The 17,064-nt window shown below is 35.2% G+C and overlaps 3 protein-coding genes across 3 annotated transcripts in view; 2 read left to right on the top strand and 1 right to left on the bottom strand.

Moving 5' to 3' along the window:
* The window catches only part of LOC137747331 (putative disease resistance protein RGA3), a 31,961-nt gene extending 14,897 nt beyond the window's left edge, over nt 1–17,064 (top strand). Inside the window, exon 5 of the mRNA XM_068487433.1 lies at nt 17,000–17,064. The gene's annotated coding sequence lies outside the window, so the exon portion shown is untranslated. The remainder of the gene's footprint in view (nt 1–16,999) is intronic.
* Nucleotides 6,529–13,366, top strand: LOC137746979 (putative disease resistance protein RGA3). Its single transcript, XM_068486982.1, has 2 exons — nt 6,529–7,662; nt 10,570–13,366. Exons 1-2 carry the CDS (start codon nt 6,529–6,531, stop codon nt 13,276–13,278), a joined length of 3,843 nt encoding a protein of 1,280 aa, XP_068343083.1. The 3' UTR covers nt 13,279–13,366.
* Nucleotides 13,700–14,162, bottom strand: LOC137746972 (probable LRR receptor-like serine/threonine-protein kinase At1g06840). The gene is made up of 2 exons (XM_068486975.1): nt 13,896–14,162; nt 13,700–13,813 (listed from the first exon to the last, which is right to left on the bottom strand). The coding sequence occupies exons 1-2, from the start codon at nt 14,160–14,162 to the stop codon at nt 13,700–13,702; spliced, it is 381 nt and encodes a 126-aa protein (XP_068343076.1).

The raw sequence follows: 17,064 nt of genomic DNA, 5'->3' as shown, positions 1-17,064 counted from the left end.
GCTAATTAGAAAGACCCTTTTTTTTTTTTAATCCGGATCTGCATCAATCAAAAGACAAATAAGTGGTTACCACCATTCATGTCATGCATGTGACCGTGCCAACTAGTAATAAAAAATGCAAATTAGACTTGAAACCATGGGCGCACCATAGCCGACTGCCAACTACTAAATCGAATTTATTAGTGATTTTGTTTGACGGGGTAACCTCAATTTGCTGAGAGATTTTTCAGTGTGATCGTCACACGGAATATCACGTGTTGCTATATAAATGGTGGGATATGTATGTTAAAAAGTTAATAACTTAAAAAAAAAAAATTTCCACCATTTATATAAAAACACGTGATGTACTACCCGTATTTCCGTCACAACTAAAAATTTCTCTAATTTACTGGGATATCACAATCATCTTACATAATTACTCAGTCTCTTCCTCCGATGCTCATTGTCAATCACACACACCAATAATATCATTTTAATTATATTTTCACTTTGTCTTTGGTTATAAATCGACCCCATGTCAAAATTTTCTTTGATAATGTCGATTTCAATGGACGTAAACTGATATTGACAACAAGTGAATTAAAATTAATTTCGTGCTGTCTTTCTATGTTTAATATTCTTTCTTTTTTAACATTTTAATAAAACACAATCAAAGAAGCAAAAATAAAATATATTATTAAAAAAAAAAAAAAAAAAGAATCGTCATGGCATATGCGTTCATAGTAGCTATTTATGTTTATAATATTTACAAGGCAAGAACGGACGGGTGGATCGTACGTATGCACGCGGGAACAATAATGGCATTTTGTGAATAGTAAATATGAGTTTACGCGTACCTGCAGGCGACTAATCACAAAACTCCTCTTGTCGGCAATAATTTTAAATACTTAATTTGGATGGAAAATGCAATTTATAATTCAAATATACACAATTTCTTTCTTCCCAATGCTAGAAGCCAAACATGTCAATTTACATATGGCAGACCAAACATCTCTGTTTTTCTTTAATTTCTCTGTGGGTTTATATATATTTGTTGCGCTCCCATATTAATAATGCTATTTCTACGTGAAAATATTGAAAAACTAAAATCAAGAGTAAATTGTAGCAATGGTCCTTCAACTTTAATCAAATTGAAGCAATGGTCCCTCAACTAAAAATTCATTACCATTGGTCCCTCAACTTATCAAAATGTGTAGCTATAGTCATTTTCATCAATTTCGTCAAAATTTTGTCAAAATAAGTTATGTTGGAGTGATCATTTATACAATTAGGGTCTCTCAATTTATCAAAGTGTGTAATTATGATCATTTTCTTCAACTACGTCAAAACTTTTGTCCAAACGAGTTATGTTGGAATGACCATTTCTCCAATTGAATTAAAGTTAAGGGATCAATGATAATGGATTTTTAGTTGAGAAACCATTGCTCCAATTGAATTAAAGTTAAGGGACCATAGCTACAATTTACTCCAAACCAAAAGTCAACCTTTTTACAAGCTGAAATGGGATGGTGTACCATGATTTTGCCCGGCCAATAGGAACATCGGTTTCACAGTGTTGATGAAAGAGGTCGAATCTAGTCTATGTTTAGAAAATCAAATGCAACCCAAATCAGAAAAATTAAAGAAACAAAAATTGAAGGAAAACGTTAGTAATTGTAAGAAAAATAGTACCTTTGGTGGCCATGCCCACCTTGGTTATAACGATAACCTACTGAAACGAAAATTCTAGATATTGTGTTGGATTTGAGAGCTTAACTCCTCGGAGACGGGCTAAAAGTTTGAAGAATTGGAGGTGGCGGAGAGAACCTCATGAGTATATATGTTAATATTTTTACATCAACTTTTGGTTATAATTATTTCAAACTTAAAAAAGCGGTTATAATTTTCGATGAGGTCCAAATTTTGATTATTTTTCTAAATTTCCCAATTATACAGATAAATTCATTTTTTAAAAGGATCCAATTATATGTGTACATTGTTTTTTATGTGTTTAGAATGTAACGCTTGATTATTGGTAGATTAATGTTCTGTTTGTTACAATTTTACTATTTATTATGTGTCTTCTATCCTTTTTTTAGGAAATAATTTATTACAAAATTTGAAGTCCAAGAATTAAGGAACTTCAAAAATAATTAGTTGATATGAAAATACATTATTATTAATATGAAGAGATGTACAAAGTCAAAGACTTTGATAAAAAAAAACTGAGAACTAATAAGGTTCAGTCAAACAATATTAGTGATTAAGGACAACATTCAAAGTCACTCTTTATTTTTTTATGGCAAGGTCCCCAATATTATGTTGCAAAGGTTTAGAGATTTACGGATTTGAATTTATTTCATCTCTCAAGGTGTTGGAAATGACACACCCCGACCGGAGTCAAGGCATGTTGGCCGTCACATGAGAGTAACGTAGCCAAGTGCGCAACAGAAGTGATATTAGTATGAAAATGTGAGTAAATAAAAACCGAAACTAAACTAATTTAAACTAGAAATATGTATATAAGTGTGTGGAAGTGTTCGAAGCCAAAATACAAGTGTTTTGGAGCATAGGTAACATAAGTGCAGTCCAGCAGACTGGTATTAAATATACATACAGGAAGAAGATTCCCACATTTATTTAGGAAGATGTCAGAACTGCCAGAGAGTCCTCGTGAGCCACAGACACGAACAACTAGCTAGGACCTGGAGGGGCGCAAAACAGAAAACGTGAGTGGGCAAAAACAAAGCATTTGAAAACATATTTCTCTTTCTGAACATAGTAACCCTTTACTGTAAAACTCATATAATTCCCAGAAAAGAATAATATGTACGTATATAAAAACAATACCCAACAGTAGTGAAAACAGAGATATGCCATGTCAAAATGTTCAGCAATAACATGTGTAAGCCAGGTGATATGAATCAATGTAAAATAATATGCCAGCCAGAGTCTTCTGATGTGATATGTACAGCTGGACCTATAGCTCAACAACTTATGTCTGCACATAAGTCAGAGTCACCTATTGTGACCTGTACAACAGGTTGGGTGTAAATAAGTACACTCAAGTGCTACGATCACGTGAAAGCTGTGCGATGAATCGCGGGTCACTTACGAGTCGGAACCACCTATTGTGGTTTATATGACAGGATGGCACCAGACTTGGATCCAAGGTGAGCGTGTGGTGCAAGAGGTGAACAATCACGTGAAGGCTATACTCTGGCCTCGGGCAGGAACACTAACACCGGAGTGCAGGATAATCAGCTTCGAATGCATAAATGCCTAACAATATACAATGCAACCAATACCATCATAATGTACTCACCTGAAGCTTACCTGAGCCTTCGTAGCATCATTCAATACAATGCATAGCTACACTAATGCAATACTAAAACATATAATGCATTCATGACATGGCATTTAAAGTATAAGTTCATTTAAAACGGTTTCTGGGAATCGTAAAGCATATATATATAAAAAACACAAAAACCCACTCACTGATAAGTAGCAGGATCGTAGCTCTCTAGCCTCGCTAATCCACGCTCGTCCTTAGGGTATGTCTCACCTAAAGCAACATTACCTTCAATGAGTGAGTTCCTATAGTAGAATTCATAAATTTATGGTTTTTACGATTTTATATGATAATTTGATTAGTTACGAATTTTTGTGTTTGTGTTAACTTTCCTTGAATTAATTTAATCTTACGTTGTCGTAAAATATTTCTTGTGTACATTTCAACCTAAATAATTCGAACTATGCAAATTTTGTTGGGATGAAACTAGTGATGTGGTAAATTTTGTTGTGATGAACTTACCATTTTATTAATTACTTTGCTATTTAGTTTGAAATTACATCAAATATTTCATTAAATTAGTCAAATTTAGTATATTTTAAGTTAATTCAGTTTAATATTTGTATTTATATTTCAATCTGAAATAATTCAATACTACAAACGCACCCTCAAATATAGCATGTTGGAAGTACGATGAAACTACACCTTGTCCATTATACTTGAATTAATATTGACGTCCATGTAAACATTATCGGAGGAAATTGAGGAAGAAAGGGTATGTGCCATGCGGGGACAACGCGTGGGGCCGACAACAGTATATTAGATAATTTAGACGGGAGAGTTAGACCAAGACCAAACGAAAAAATAGCTTTTTTTTTTTTTTTCTTTCCCCTTATTCAAGTAATTAGTACTCTCTCCTTTTCTTTTTTTCTTTATCTTTATTATTTTTGTTAGAGGTTTTTTTTTTTTTGAACTTTAACGAATAGCTCACGGTACTGTTCATTTTAACAAAAAATTATATTTTTACATTAAAAAGTCAATCATAGTACTATTTACTTTACACTTTATTTTGTCTTTATCGTTAAAACTCAAAATTTTCAAACCCTTTTTATTAGTTTTCCTTTCTTTTTTTTTTGGTCCAGTTGAGTTCTGTGGTACAGTTAAATGTGCGATCTAAATAATCTAATAATAATGTGGTAGCTTGAATGTGATAAAAATCTCATAACTAAGGACAGAGGTGTATATGAGAAATTCTCCTACTCAAACGTAAATTGTTTGGCACATGAAAAAGAAATAAGCACGGATAATCTTGATTTGTTACGATTTTGAAAAAAGAAATCCTCTCATGTAACAAAGCATGTCATATGAATTTTTTATTTATTAAACAAGTGATTCATTTTCTGAACACACGTACAAGTAATATTATTGGTTGCAAGAGAGAATGTACCCTTGGATTTATTTGACGAAGGGTGGTGCGGCATGGCAGCTGCCCCAAACTATTATACTGTGAAAATTCCATATAACAGCGAATTGAGGTTTTGCTGAAACAAATTCACAAATCCAACCATATGAATCAAGAACGCAATACACAGTAAAACTTAGGAAATTATTATTGGCACTCTAAAAATCTTATTCTACACTCCAAACTTTCTATATTTGGAAAGAAAAGTACACTTGTAAGGAGTGTAGAATGAGATTTTTTAAGTACCAATAACACTTTCCAAAACTTAATAAAAATTTAAATTAATAATTGCATTAGCACAAAGAGAACATACATTACACAGAAGAAAGAAGCATAAGCTTTTACCATGATTTGATAGTAATTATCCTAAACACCATAATTAACAAAAACAGAAGAGGATTTGATGATCTTCCACTGTCCACTTGTGGAATGTTGTGTATGGGATGTTAATTATCCTGAACACCATAAGTCGTTACAACGATTTGATTATTAATTATCCTAAACACCATAGGTTCTCTGTTCTTACAATGATTTGATTATCCTAAACACCAGCCGAATTATGTCGTTTACTATGTTAAATCAGCATCTTAAGATTTTAGGGTTTTTGCGTTATTTTTCTAGAAAGTCTAATGTATGAGTAATATTAGGTAGACCAAATTTTGATCATATTTACAAACCATATGATGTGTTACTAGTAGAAAAAAAATAAGATACACACTGAACATAATTTGGGTTGTGTTTATAAATATAATTTTCACTCAATCAAATTTGAGATTTTATCGATTCCTAATGGATTTCAAATTCATTTGAATTCTAAATTAAAGGTACCCAACCCATCATTATTGATTCCTAAACACAATGGTGCCGCCAATAACATGTTTCATGTGGGATGGGGTCCTATAGCTATAGGGCACGTTAGGACCTGCCCCATGAAAACAACGGCTCATCTCATTACAGCAATTGCAAGCAAAGCAGCGTTGGAAAACGTTCCTCTACCTCCGAAGATGGAGGATTTGCAAATCCAAGTAAATTGTAAACAAGATCAACTTGTAAACCTAATGACATGTGTAGAATTTGTTACTCGTTTTGTGAATGCCAATCATCTATAGTTACAACTGGTCTTCTCATAGTCCAAATCTAACTCTTGACTGTATCCTTGTGCAATAGGTCTGGCTTTATATCTAGAAACGGTATTGTTTTTATATACAATGGCTCTAACTAGCATTGAAAAGCGCATACGTATCTGATTTGAATCTATGTATCATATATGCTATATATGTACCGATAAAGTTATGTTTCTTAATAAATATCTTTAATTTTCTACTCAATCCTGATCTATTTATATATAAAGCTGGAGGCTCAATTTGGTGCCACTGGGTTCGACAAAAACATAATTGGACGAAACTGCTCATCAGCAAAAAACATTCAAAACCTACCCAAAATAATATATCAAATCACGCAAGGATAAGTTGGTAATTTGATCATCATAAAATATAATATAAATATAAATGCAAAGAGAGAAGAATGTTCGCGACTGTTGTCTAAACTTGCTGGAGAGAATATTCGCTGACAAGATGGATTTATATTTATGTGGTTTTGCCATGCTATGTCTCCATTATTGCTGGACCCCACTCATTACTATTTTGTATGATATGTTTCTCTCGTCTTCTTATACCACATTTTCTTGAATTATTGTTAAGCCTTTCATTCAACTCATTCCCTCTTCTTGTGTCCTTCCTTGGCTTTCTCTCAGTTCTCTGCATTCTTCTCTCTAATCTCCCTTTATCGCGCGAGTATGGATGTGCTAGAAGTTCTCCACACTATTCCGGTGGAGGGAATACTGAAGTCGGTGGCTTCACTTGCTGCTCAAGAAATCAGTCTTTTTCGAGGATTCAAAAAAGAGCTAACTGAGCTTCATCAATCGTCACTTGCGATTCAAGATTACTTAGGCGATGTTGCCCACCAACAATGTCACAAGCGCAAGGCTGTGGAGGACTGGGTGAAGAAACTGAAAGACGTAGCTCATGATGCTGATGAAGTCTTGGAGGACATCAACTATGAAGTTCTCCGACGTAAAGCAGAATTGCAAAACTATATGACAAGAAAGGTACTCAACTTCTTTTCTCCCTCCAATCCCATTTTATTTCGTCAAAAGATGGCCCACAAGATTAAGAACATCAATGCGTCCCTGGCGGTTCTCAAGAGTGAGGCATCTTTCATTGGCTTAGTTGCAAGGACAGTAGATCAAACCCTTCCAGCTATGGGGAACAGAGAAACCGACTCAAGCTTCGGCCACAATGAGAAGATCATTGGAAGGGAGAAGATTGTGTCGGATATCATTGCAACCTTGATCGAGTCCAAGAATCAGGAAGAGTACCTTTCGGTTAAGGCCGTTGTGGGATTGGGAGGACTCGGAAAGACGACTTTGGCAAAATCAGTATTCAATGATGATGCTATTGGTAGACATTTTGAGGAAAAAATGTGGGTGTGTGTGTCCAACACCTTCGAGGTTAATTCGATTCTAAATCGGATGTTAGAATCCCTTAACTCAAACAGGACAGGCGTTACTAGTCGGGAAGCATTGTTGAATAGCCTCAAGGAAAGGTTGACAGGGAAGAGATATATGCTGATACTCGATGATGTTTGGAATGAAGCTGAGGATTTATGGAGCAGTTTTACAGATTGTTTGTCGAAACTCAATTCTGGTCCCGGAAGCATTGCCATCGTTACAACCCGTAGTGCTAAGGTTGCATCAATCACGGAGACAATACCGAGGTGTAATTTGGGGATCCTATCAGTGGAGGATTGTTGGTCCATATTAAAGGGTGAAGCACTACCAAATGGTAATGCTCCTTCTCTAGATTCAGATCAAGAGCGTATTGGAAAGGCGATAGCTAGAAAGTGTGCCGGTGTACCATTGGTGGCAAAGGTACGTCTATTATCATGTTCCCCCTTGCTGTCTTTTGTTTGGTTTTTTATTTTAATAACATAAATATAGAATTAGAAGGAGGGGTGGGGAGTTTCTGGGTGTAATGGGCGAGGGTAGATCATCTGCAAGTGCCTAGAAAAGGAAAGGGAGATTTTGGATGCGGTTCCTAACTATGAATATTCTTTGACTGAAACCTTATGGTTTTCAATTTTTGATTCAAGTTCCTAAACTTAATGTGATAATATATTTCTATGTACGTTACTATATTTTTTAAATTAAAAATTGAAATTTATAGTTGTTTATATTAATGAGATTTTAAATAAAAAACCATAATTTGTGGGATTAAAAATATTAAAATATAAATATACAATTTTTGTGTGTGTGTAAACATGGGTACATTCATCAAAATTAACCAAAAAATTATTGTATCAAAACATGAGTACATTCTTCAAAATCACAAAAAAAAGAAAAAAAAAAGATATTAGGCTGAATAAAATTAGTAAATTTCTTTGATTAAACTTAACATGGATACATTCTCAAATCAAAGAAAAAAGAATGTACCCACATAAGTTTAAAAATGGATTAGAAAAAAAAAATCGAATAGATTTTATATATAAAAAAAAATGGTACATTTTACATATAACAAATTAGTATATTTAAGAACAAGTACATTTTAAGATTAAAAATTTGAAAAAAATTACATGAATGGTACATATAATTAGCATGGGTACATTTAGCAAAATTAAAAATGGGTACAAATACAAATAAAACTTTATAAAATATGAGCACAAAAAGAAATTAATATATTAGTACAAATTAAAACTGAAAAGAAAATTGGTACAAATTAAAAAAGGGTTGCAAATTAAAAATTGGTACAAACTAAAAATAAAAATATATGTTAAAAAATTTAGCCATAAATATAAATATACTAATTGTAACATTTTTAACATTAAATGAATATATTTAGAAATAAAAATATTTTATTATTGAAATAATTAATGATGTTATTAATACCAAAGACCTTGATCAAAAATTGAAAAGGAATATGATTTTAATCAATGGAGTAGTAAAAGGAAGGATGAGAACCTAATTTTCCAAAAGAAAAATGGATTAAGAAGACGAAATAAAAAAAATGCTATATTAAAAACTGTTATATAAACAAATGTTATGCATAAAGTCGTATAAACTAACGTTAAAGCATAAACTATACAAATAAGGGAGTAAATTTGATTACATGAACAGTATTACTCTAAATTGTGTTAAAGGTGACAAACATAGACTTGGCTTTGAATCCTCTATTTCTTTTAGCCAAAGAGGTCTGAAGTCAATAAGATTGAATAGCCAATTAACCACACAAACAGAAGAAACTCTATCAAACCCAACAGAATTGTTCTCCTAGAATCCAGTTACGAAGAAAATGGTGGTCACCCATCTAATGGTTGGTGCTCATTTAACTTTTTTATTGTACTTTTTTTTTGTACCGTTGGATTAAAGATCTAACAGTGAGTGACAATCATTTTCTTAGTCATTGAAGTCTAGGAAAACATGACTCTCAAACCCAATAAGATTTAATCCAAGTGCATTAAAGCCTAATTGTTTTAATCGTAGAGAAAGATGATGCTAATTGATAACGATTATGACCCAAATTGTTTTTCATATCAAGTTTTCTTGCAATTTTATGCTAGGGAGTAGGGAGACCATATTTTGTAGACCGCATGATATAGCAATTGATAGTTGGATTTTTTCTTTAAAGATTTGAATAATGAGTCCAACCATCAACTAGCACATCATGTGATCTATGAATATGATTTGAAGTAGTTGGTCTCTCTAGCATCACTTTGATATCCCATATTGAATTAATCAATTGAATGGGAATAAAAACATCATGGTTTTGCCAAATACGTTTACCTAAAATAGGTATTAAACGATTAATAAGTGGTTCAGAAATAAGTTTGTAATATGAGACATTAATTACACAAAAAAATGGGTCGCCAGTCGAAGACATAGATTGGTGCTTTCTCCATAAAGGATTAGTTTGCAGAATTACGGTAATGTATGACTATGATTTCTACTATTCTACTCTTAACGGGAATTGAGCTAGGTCATGTATGAGTACGGTTTCGAACTCAAACAAATACAAAACGTTATCCTCATTCATATGAGTTGAACTTAAGACATTTTAATTTGCTAATAGAAGTACGATTAAATATTCAACAGAATCGCCAGTATAAAAAACCTTAACTTGGTATATTTAATTTTGTCCCAACATGTTTAAAAGAAAATTGCATGAAAAACATAATAATGAGCTTTTAAAGCATCAATTTGTTCATAATATACATATAGGTTTGTATATTTTAACAATTTAACCGTCTGTTTTTATGTCTTTCCTCAAATATTATCTCTACAAAAGATCACCCAAATCTTCAGTCGTATGACCGTTGGATCAAATTTAGTGTTTCTTTAGGAAAAGGCAAAAGAATAGTTCGCTCTATGCTCACCGCACGGCTGCGTAAATTTAGTGTTTCTATGTAGAACGCTATAAAAAAATGTGGATCAAAACACTCCTTCAAAATACTACCTTCCTAGTGCATTGTTACAAACTGTTCAATTACTCGGTTATCGTAAGTATTAAATTAACACATATTTAAATGATCTAATCAAGTATCTTTGAGTTTATTTCTGAGACTAATTCTTACTTGCCTAGCAAGTCTTCTTAGTATTTCTCTTCTAACAAGCAAAAATATTGGAGAGCAATCTTGCAATTCTGATAGATACATTTAATGCATCTTTGTTTTGCTCAGCACTCTATTCAAAATTCAATGAAACTATAATTTGGGATTATTATTTTGCTAATCACTTTTTTATATTATAAAATATATAGAAACTAACTAACTTATGTATCAACAGGTTTTAGGAAGCTTAATGCTTTCTAAAAATAGTAGGCGTGAATGGTCGTCAATTCTAGAAAGTAAAATATGGGAATTACCAAATGAAGAGGAGAAAATCATGTCAGTCTTGAAGTTGAGTTTTGATAATTTAACACCATCATCATTGAAGCAATGTTTTGCATATTGCTCAATGTTTGTAAAAGATTTTGTAATTAAAAAAGATGACTTGGTCCAACTCTGGATGGCTCAAGGATATCTCCATTCTTCTCCCAACGTGAGTATGGAGGATATAGGCAATGAATATTTTAATATTCTATTGCAAAACTCTTTATTTCAAGATGCTAGAGAAGAGTACGGCATTACAATTTGCAAGATGCACGATCTGGTGCATGATCTTGCAGAAAAAGCATTCAAATTTGAAAGCTTGACCCGAGATCAGATGGATGATGATGCATTTGAGATTCAACATGTTGCACGGATTTCTTCCACTACACTTGAAAGAATTCCAAAAGGGAGTGTTAGGAGATTGCGGTCGTTGTTTGTTGATTACAAGGTCCCTAGTAACATCTTCCAAAAGTTTAGAGCTTTACAGACGTTGAATTTATTCCATGCTGAAATAGAGGAGTTGCCCAGTTCAATTGGAAAGTTGAAACGTTTGAAGTATCTCAACTTTTCTTTCACAAGAATAAAAGAACTCCCCAAATCTATTGGCAAGCTCTATAATCTTCAGACGTTAAGAATGTCAAGCACATACATGCTTAATACGTTTCCTAGGGAAATGGAAAATTTGATCAACTTGAGACATGTTTATTTCGATGAGTATAGGGAAGTTCCATTTCGGATGACAAGATTGACTGGTCTGCAAACGCTACCTTCTTTTAATTTGGATAGAGCAAGGCATCATAGAATTGATGAGCTGGGCAGGTTAAACGCATTGAAAGGGGAATTAGTTATTGGATCATTGGAATGTGTGAGAGACAAGGAAGAAGCAATGAAATCAAAATTAGTAGAAAAAGCAAACGTACGAAAATTGATATTAAAATGGGGGTGGGTCCGTCCTGAAAAAAGAAATGGCATTTTTCTTGAAGGACTCCAACTGCACCCCAACTTAGAAAGCTTGAGGATTGAGGGGTTCTTAGGTACTAAATTTTCATCATGGATGATGAGTGATTCGTTGCCCATCAATTTAACAGAGATTGAGTTAAGGGGTTGCAAAAAATGTGAAGTAGTCCCACCACTCGGACACTTGCCGAATCTTAGAAGTATTTTATTTGAGGATATGGAGAACCTTAATTGTGTTGGAGTTGAGTTTTATGGTTATAAATACGTTGATAATAATGAGGCGGCCACGGAGGTTACTTTGTTTCCAGCGTTGAAAAGCTTAAGAATTGAGAAATGCCCAGCCCTAAGTGAATGGAAGGAAGCGGTTGTTGAGAAAGTGAGATCAACAGGTGAGAAAGCGGCCTTAGTAGTGTTTTCCTGCCTTGAGCAGTTGACAATAAAGTATTGTTGGGAATTGGGAAGTGCTCCCACTCATTTTCCATCTCTCAGGCAGTTGGATATACTTTTTGTTGATAACGCAATGCCAATTGAAAATATATGCAGTCGAGTAACCAGTCTCCGTCAATTGAGAATTAGGAGCTGTGAGAAATTGTCGAGCTTATGTTATGGGTTAGAATATTGCCCCTCACTTGAGACAGTGGAAATTGAATATTGTCACAATCTAGAATCCTTTCAAATTTCACCATCCCAATCTCTTGAGGAGTTGAAAATAGTTGATTGCCCAAAGCTAAGATGCACTTCAATTCAGAATCTGCCCTCACTCCGTGATTTGGTAATTGAGAGATGCACTACTCTCGAGGGGGACTTGTCTTTAAACGGTTGCACATCCCTCCGTGAATTGAGAATTAAAGGATGCAATGGATTCAAAAGTATACTGAGCGGGCTCCATTCTTGTACTAGTCTTCGCACACTGGATATATATAATTGTCCAAATTTGAGGACTTTGTCGGGTCCTGGGCTACAAACCCCCGTCTCTCTTAAACATCTAAGTATCAAGCATTGCGGTAATCTGGAGGCTCTTCCCAGTTTAGACAACCTCACATCCCTCCTTGAATTGTCTATTGGCAGCTGCGATCGATTAACAAGTATACCAAGCGGGCTCGCATCCTGCACATCTCTTACCAAATTAGTGGTCGAGTCATGCGACAATTTGATATCTCTGGCGGATCACAATGTGTCCAGCTTGCAATCTCTTTCCTATCTACAATTATCTGACTGTGGGAAATTACAATATTTGCCCAAGGCGCTGCACTCTCTATCTCGTTTGCAAGTGTTGTCTATCGGTGCCTTCTGCCAAAAGCTCCATTCTTTCCCTCATTTTCAGGTCCCATCGAAACTGAAAGAATTAAGATTGTACGGGTGGCCTAAGCTCAAGTCACTGCCTCAGCAAATTCAATACTCTGCTTCTCTAACATGTTTGTCCATTTATGGTTTCGATGGTCTGGAGGCTCTTCCAGAGTGGTTGGGCAACCTCACTTCTCTTACTAAGTTGGAAATTTGGAAATGTAAGAACCTGATGTATCTGCCTACGGTCGAAGCTATGCAACGCCTAACCAAATTACATAAGCTAGAGATTGATTCGTGTCCCCGTCTGGCAGAAAGATGCGCCAAGGACAGCGGCCCAGAATGGCCAAAGATTTCTCACATTCGAGGTATCAGAGCGTAATTTTTATTTTTATCTTCAATCAAATATCCATGTGTATTTTGTTCAAAATTCTTCATTCACTCTCGTTTTTTGCAGTCCTTTGATGATTCAAAAGGCTCTTACCAGAGTGATGACGGAACCTTTCATGAATCGACCATCAATCTATTCACCGTTGCGGGAATCTCAAGTATCTGTCGGCAGTAGGGAAGCCAATCCAATTTTTACTGTTGCGTTCTAAATTAAAAGAAGCAACCCACCCGACTGGCCCAAGATTTTTACTTGTTATGGTGCAGATACAGTGCAAGGTTGTGTTTCTTCTCACTGTGTGCAGGTTCTCTCAACTAACACAGTTTTCTTAGGCCAATTTTTCAGAAGGTAATCTGTTTAGTCAATATGTAACTTCTTTCTTCAATCTTTCATCCTTGAATAAAATCAGGTCGAGTTATCTAGATAAATTGGATTTGTATTTCAGCTCACTTAAGAAGGGAATCCAGTAGGAGACATCGCTCTTATCCGTTAGCTTATGAGTTAAGAAGTACTCAGGATCAAGGTAACCCTAAAAAATCAATTCAAATAATAAGATAGTTTTTAACCTGCGTAGCTATTAGTTAGGTAAGTACTATGCTTATGAGTCTTACCGGTGTCCCCTTCACTACTGTGGATACATGAGCAGGCACAGTCCCTTCAAAATCTGGAACCGGGGCAAGACGGGAAAGGCCAAAATCAGCAACCTTTGCAATCAACTTAGAGTCCAATAATATATTGGTGGCCTTGATATCTCGATGAAATATCGGAGGGTTGGCTTCTGTATGGAGGTATAGGATGCCCTTGGCTGATCCCAGAGCAATTCTTAATCTCGTCTCAAAACCCAGTGGTTCTTTAGACCTAGCTGCTGAGACACGCATCAATTATAAAGCTTGTCGAATGGCATGTAGCCGAAATCCCTACTGTAAATTCTTAGTCAAACATTTAGGAGCGGTAAATTACTCTACCAATTCAGACAGAGATGAAGTAAGAACCAAAGACAGTAAAACAAGAATTGCATTAAGAGAGGAGCAAGTGCAGTGCAATAAAAACTTGGACTCGTAAATAGCAGATTTCGGTCTGTCCAGGGTTGTTTTCAGTGATAATGAGACTTGTGTGGTAACGTCGGTCATGGGCAGAGTGGGTTATCTTGATCCAGAGTATGTTCAAGTTTCTGTGTTCTATTAGATTTTTTATCATGTTATAAATACAAATGCATGAACAGTGAGTGGTTTGATATTACTTTTTTTTGGTCTGCAGGTACTATAATCATCAAAGGTTGAATGAAAAAAAAATTGATTTTGAGAGTTTTACTGGCCAACCTGCAATCATAGAAATTGATGATCTTGTCCACATAGTGCAGTGGGTGAACCCTGAGTTCCAGAATGGGATTTAACAACTATTTTGTATCAAATGATTCGAGGAGAGTTTGATGTGAATTCAGCCTGGAAAGCTTTAGAGTCAGCAATGGCATGCACAACTTTCGCCTGCCAACATAGACCCACCATGGGTTCTGTGCTGTGCCAACTAAGATGTCTGGGCATTGACAAAGAACTCCAGGCTCAAATGAAGAAACTTGTGTTACGATGTCACCATACCAGAGTTCACCTAGAGTGATTTCCATTGGTTCAGATTCCACAAATGCAGGTTCAATGACAGCACCATGCTAGGTAACTATTTAGGCTTTACCTTTCCTGGTTCCTACAAACTATCTCATTCATTCCATGTTCAAAACTTGATGGGTTAAAAATGGGTGTGGGATCTGTTGTGCAGTGAATCAGCGTAGGCTAAATACTAATATATATCGATATTGTCCTCTACTTAATCACTTTGGAACAATGTTTGAAATTTTTTGACTAGAAAATACGTTGGCTTAACCAAATTGCTCTCTTAGTATGAACATTGCATGATCCATTGATTGACGTAGACTAAGCATCTCCATGTAATAAGGATCATGTTTCATGTAAAGTTGTGCAGCATGAGGTACAAATCCACACTGTCACATACGTTTTTCTGCTTTTCTGGTCGGAACATTGTCACGTGTTTTAAATACCAGGTAGTTCATATGCTCGTCCTACTGCTCTGTGCAAGTTTCGTTCATGGAGAGCACCGAATAGGTTAGCATTTTCTTTAACGAAAGTGAATGGTATTGTGTCCTTCAGATTTTTGATGTGCTTATAAGTCCTGTTTTAGTTCAGATTGAAGCAAGTGCAAGGAGAACATGGTTGTTCCAATACTTGGATCATTGCTGTCAGCAGTGGCCCTCCTCCTAGTTATAGTGCTTATACTGGTGTGGAAGCTGGGAAGAATAAGAAAACCAGGTACCATTTTATAGCTTTGATACTTATTCAGGTAGAACCGGCGCTCCTACTATGGTGTAGTGGTATTCCTAACCAGTTAGTCTGAACTCATATCTTTTTGTCTACTTAAGCTGCAGATGGAGAAAACATAACAAAACTCATGTAGCATCAGAAGTCCTAGTTCACTTATGACGAGGTTTTAGAAATCACCAAAAACTTTAAAATTGAAATCAGGAAAGGAGGATTTGGGATTGTATACCATGGCTAGTTGAAATATGGCACTCAAGTTGTGGTTCGACATCGTCATCTCAAGGAGCTAGCTCAGCTAGGGAGTTGCAAACAGAGGTTTGACAGTTTGAATTTAATTCCTTGGAATGCAAGTTAAATGCCTCGTCTCGTTGTTAGAGATTGATGAGTTCCATGTGGCTGCAGGTTGAGCTCCTGATGAGAATCCATCATAGAAACTTGACCTCATTTATTGGATACTGTGATGATACCAACAAGTTGGCACTTATATACAAGTACAAGCCTAACGAAAACCTAAAAGAATATCTCTGATCAGGTATGTAATTCTATATTTTACATAGCATTGTCCTCCAACAGAGGGTTTCAAAATATTGAAGTGTCACGTCTATGGTTGCGGATGCAGATAGAAAGATGCACCAAGAACAGTGACCCAGAATGGCCAAATATTTGTCATATTCCAGATATAAGAGGGTATTTTTTATTTTTATGTCCAATCAATTATTCATGTATATTTGGTTCAATATTGTTCACTCGCTCTCATTTTCTCAAGTGTTAAGTGTTAACCAAACGTATTCCTTGCTTAGTTCAATCGGGACTGTTACGAATCTGAATAAAGAAAGATGCAACCTGCCCGACTGGCCCAAGATTTCAAACATTTCCGACAGTCAAGTGTAGGTTTCTTTCCCGGAACAGTAATTCATGATCTGTTTTGTTCACTTTTCTGAGTTCCATTTGGTTTGCAAAATCATAGAATATCTAGCCTTGTGGAAGAACATTAATTATTTTGCTTTCATAATATTTTTGGAACAGGACTTTAGGCTTTTGTGGAAATTAAGCTTTTAGTACTTTATGTGTAATTAGAAGTAAAATTGCAAGTGTTTACAAGTCCGTGGCCATTCTGTATAACTTACAACATTCAACGTGCATTCGAATATGTTCTAAGGCTTGTTGCGCATGGTTGTTATGGTGCAGATACACTTTTGTAGAAGCCTGTTTTTCTTCTCACTCTGTGCAGGTTCTCTCGACTAACACAGTTTTATGAGACCAATTTTGTGGAAGGTAATCTGTTTAGTCAGTGCGTAACATTTTTCTTCAATCTTTCATCCTTGAATAAAATCATGTCGAGTTATCTAGAATACGTTAATCACAGATAAATTTGATTAGTATTTCAGCTCACTTAAGAAGGGAATCCAGTAAGAGAATTGCATTAAGAGAGGAGAGCAATCCCAGTGCAACG

The sequence above is a fragment of the Pyrus communis genome, chromosome 10 (genome assembly GCF_963583255.1).
Source record: "Pyrus communis chromosome 10, drPyrComm1.1, whole genome shotgun sequence".
Classification (NCBI taxonomy): Eukaryota; Viridiplantae; Streptophyta; class Magnoliopsida; order Rosales; family Rosaceae; genus Pyrus; species Pyrus communis.
Note: the sequence above shows the minus strand (reverse complement) of the source record. Positions and strands in the feature narration are given on the sequence as shown.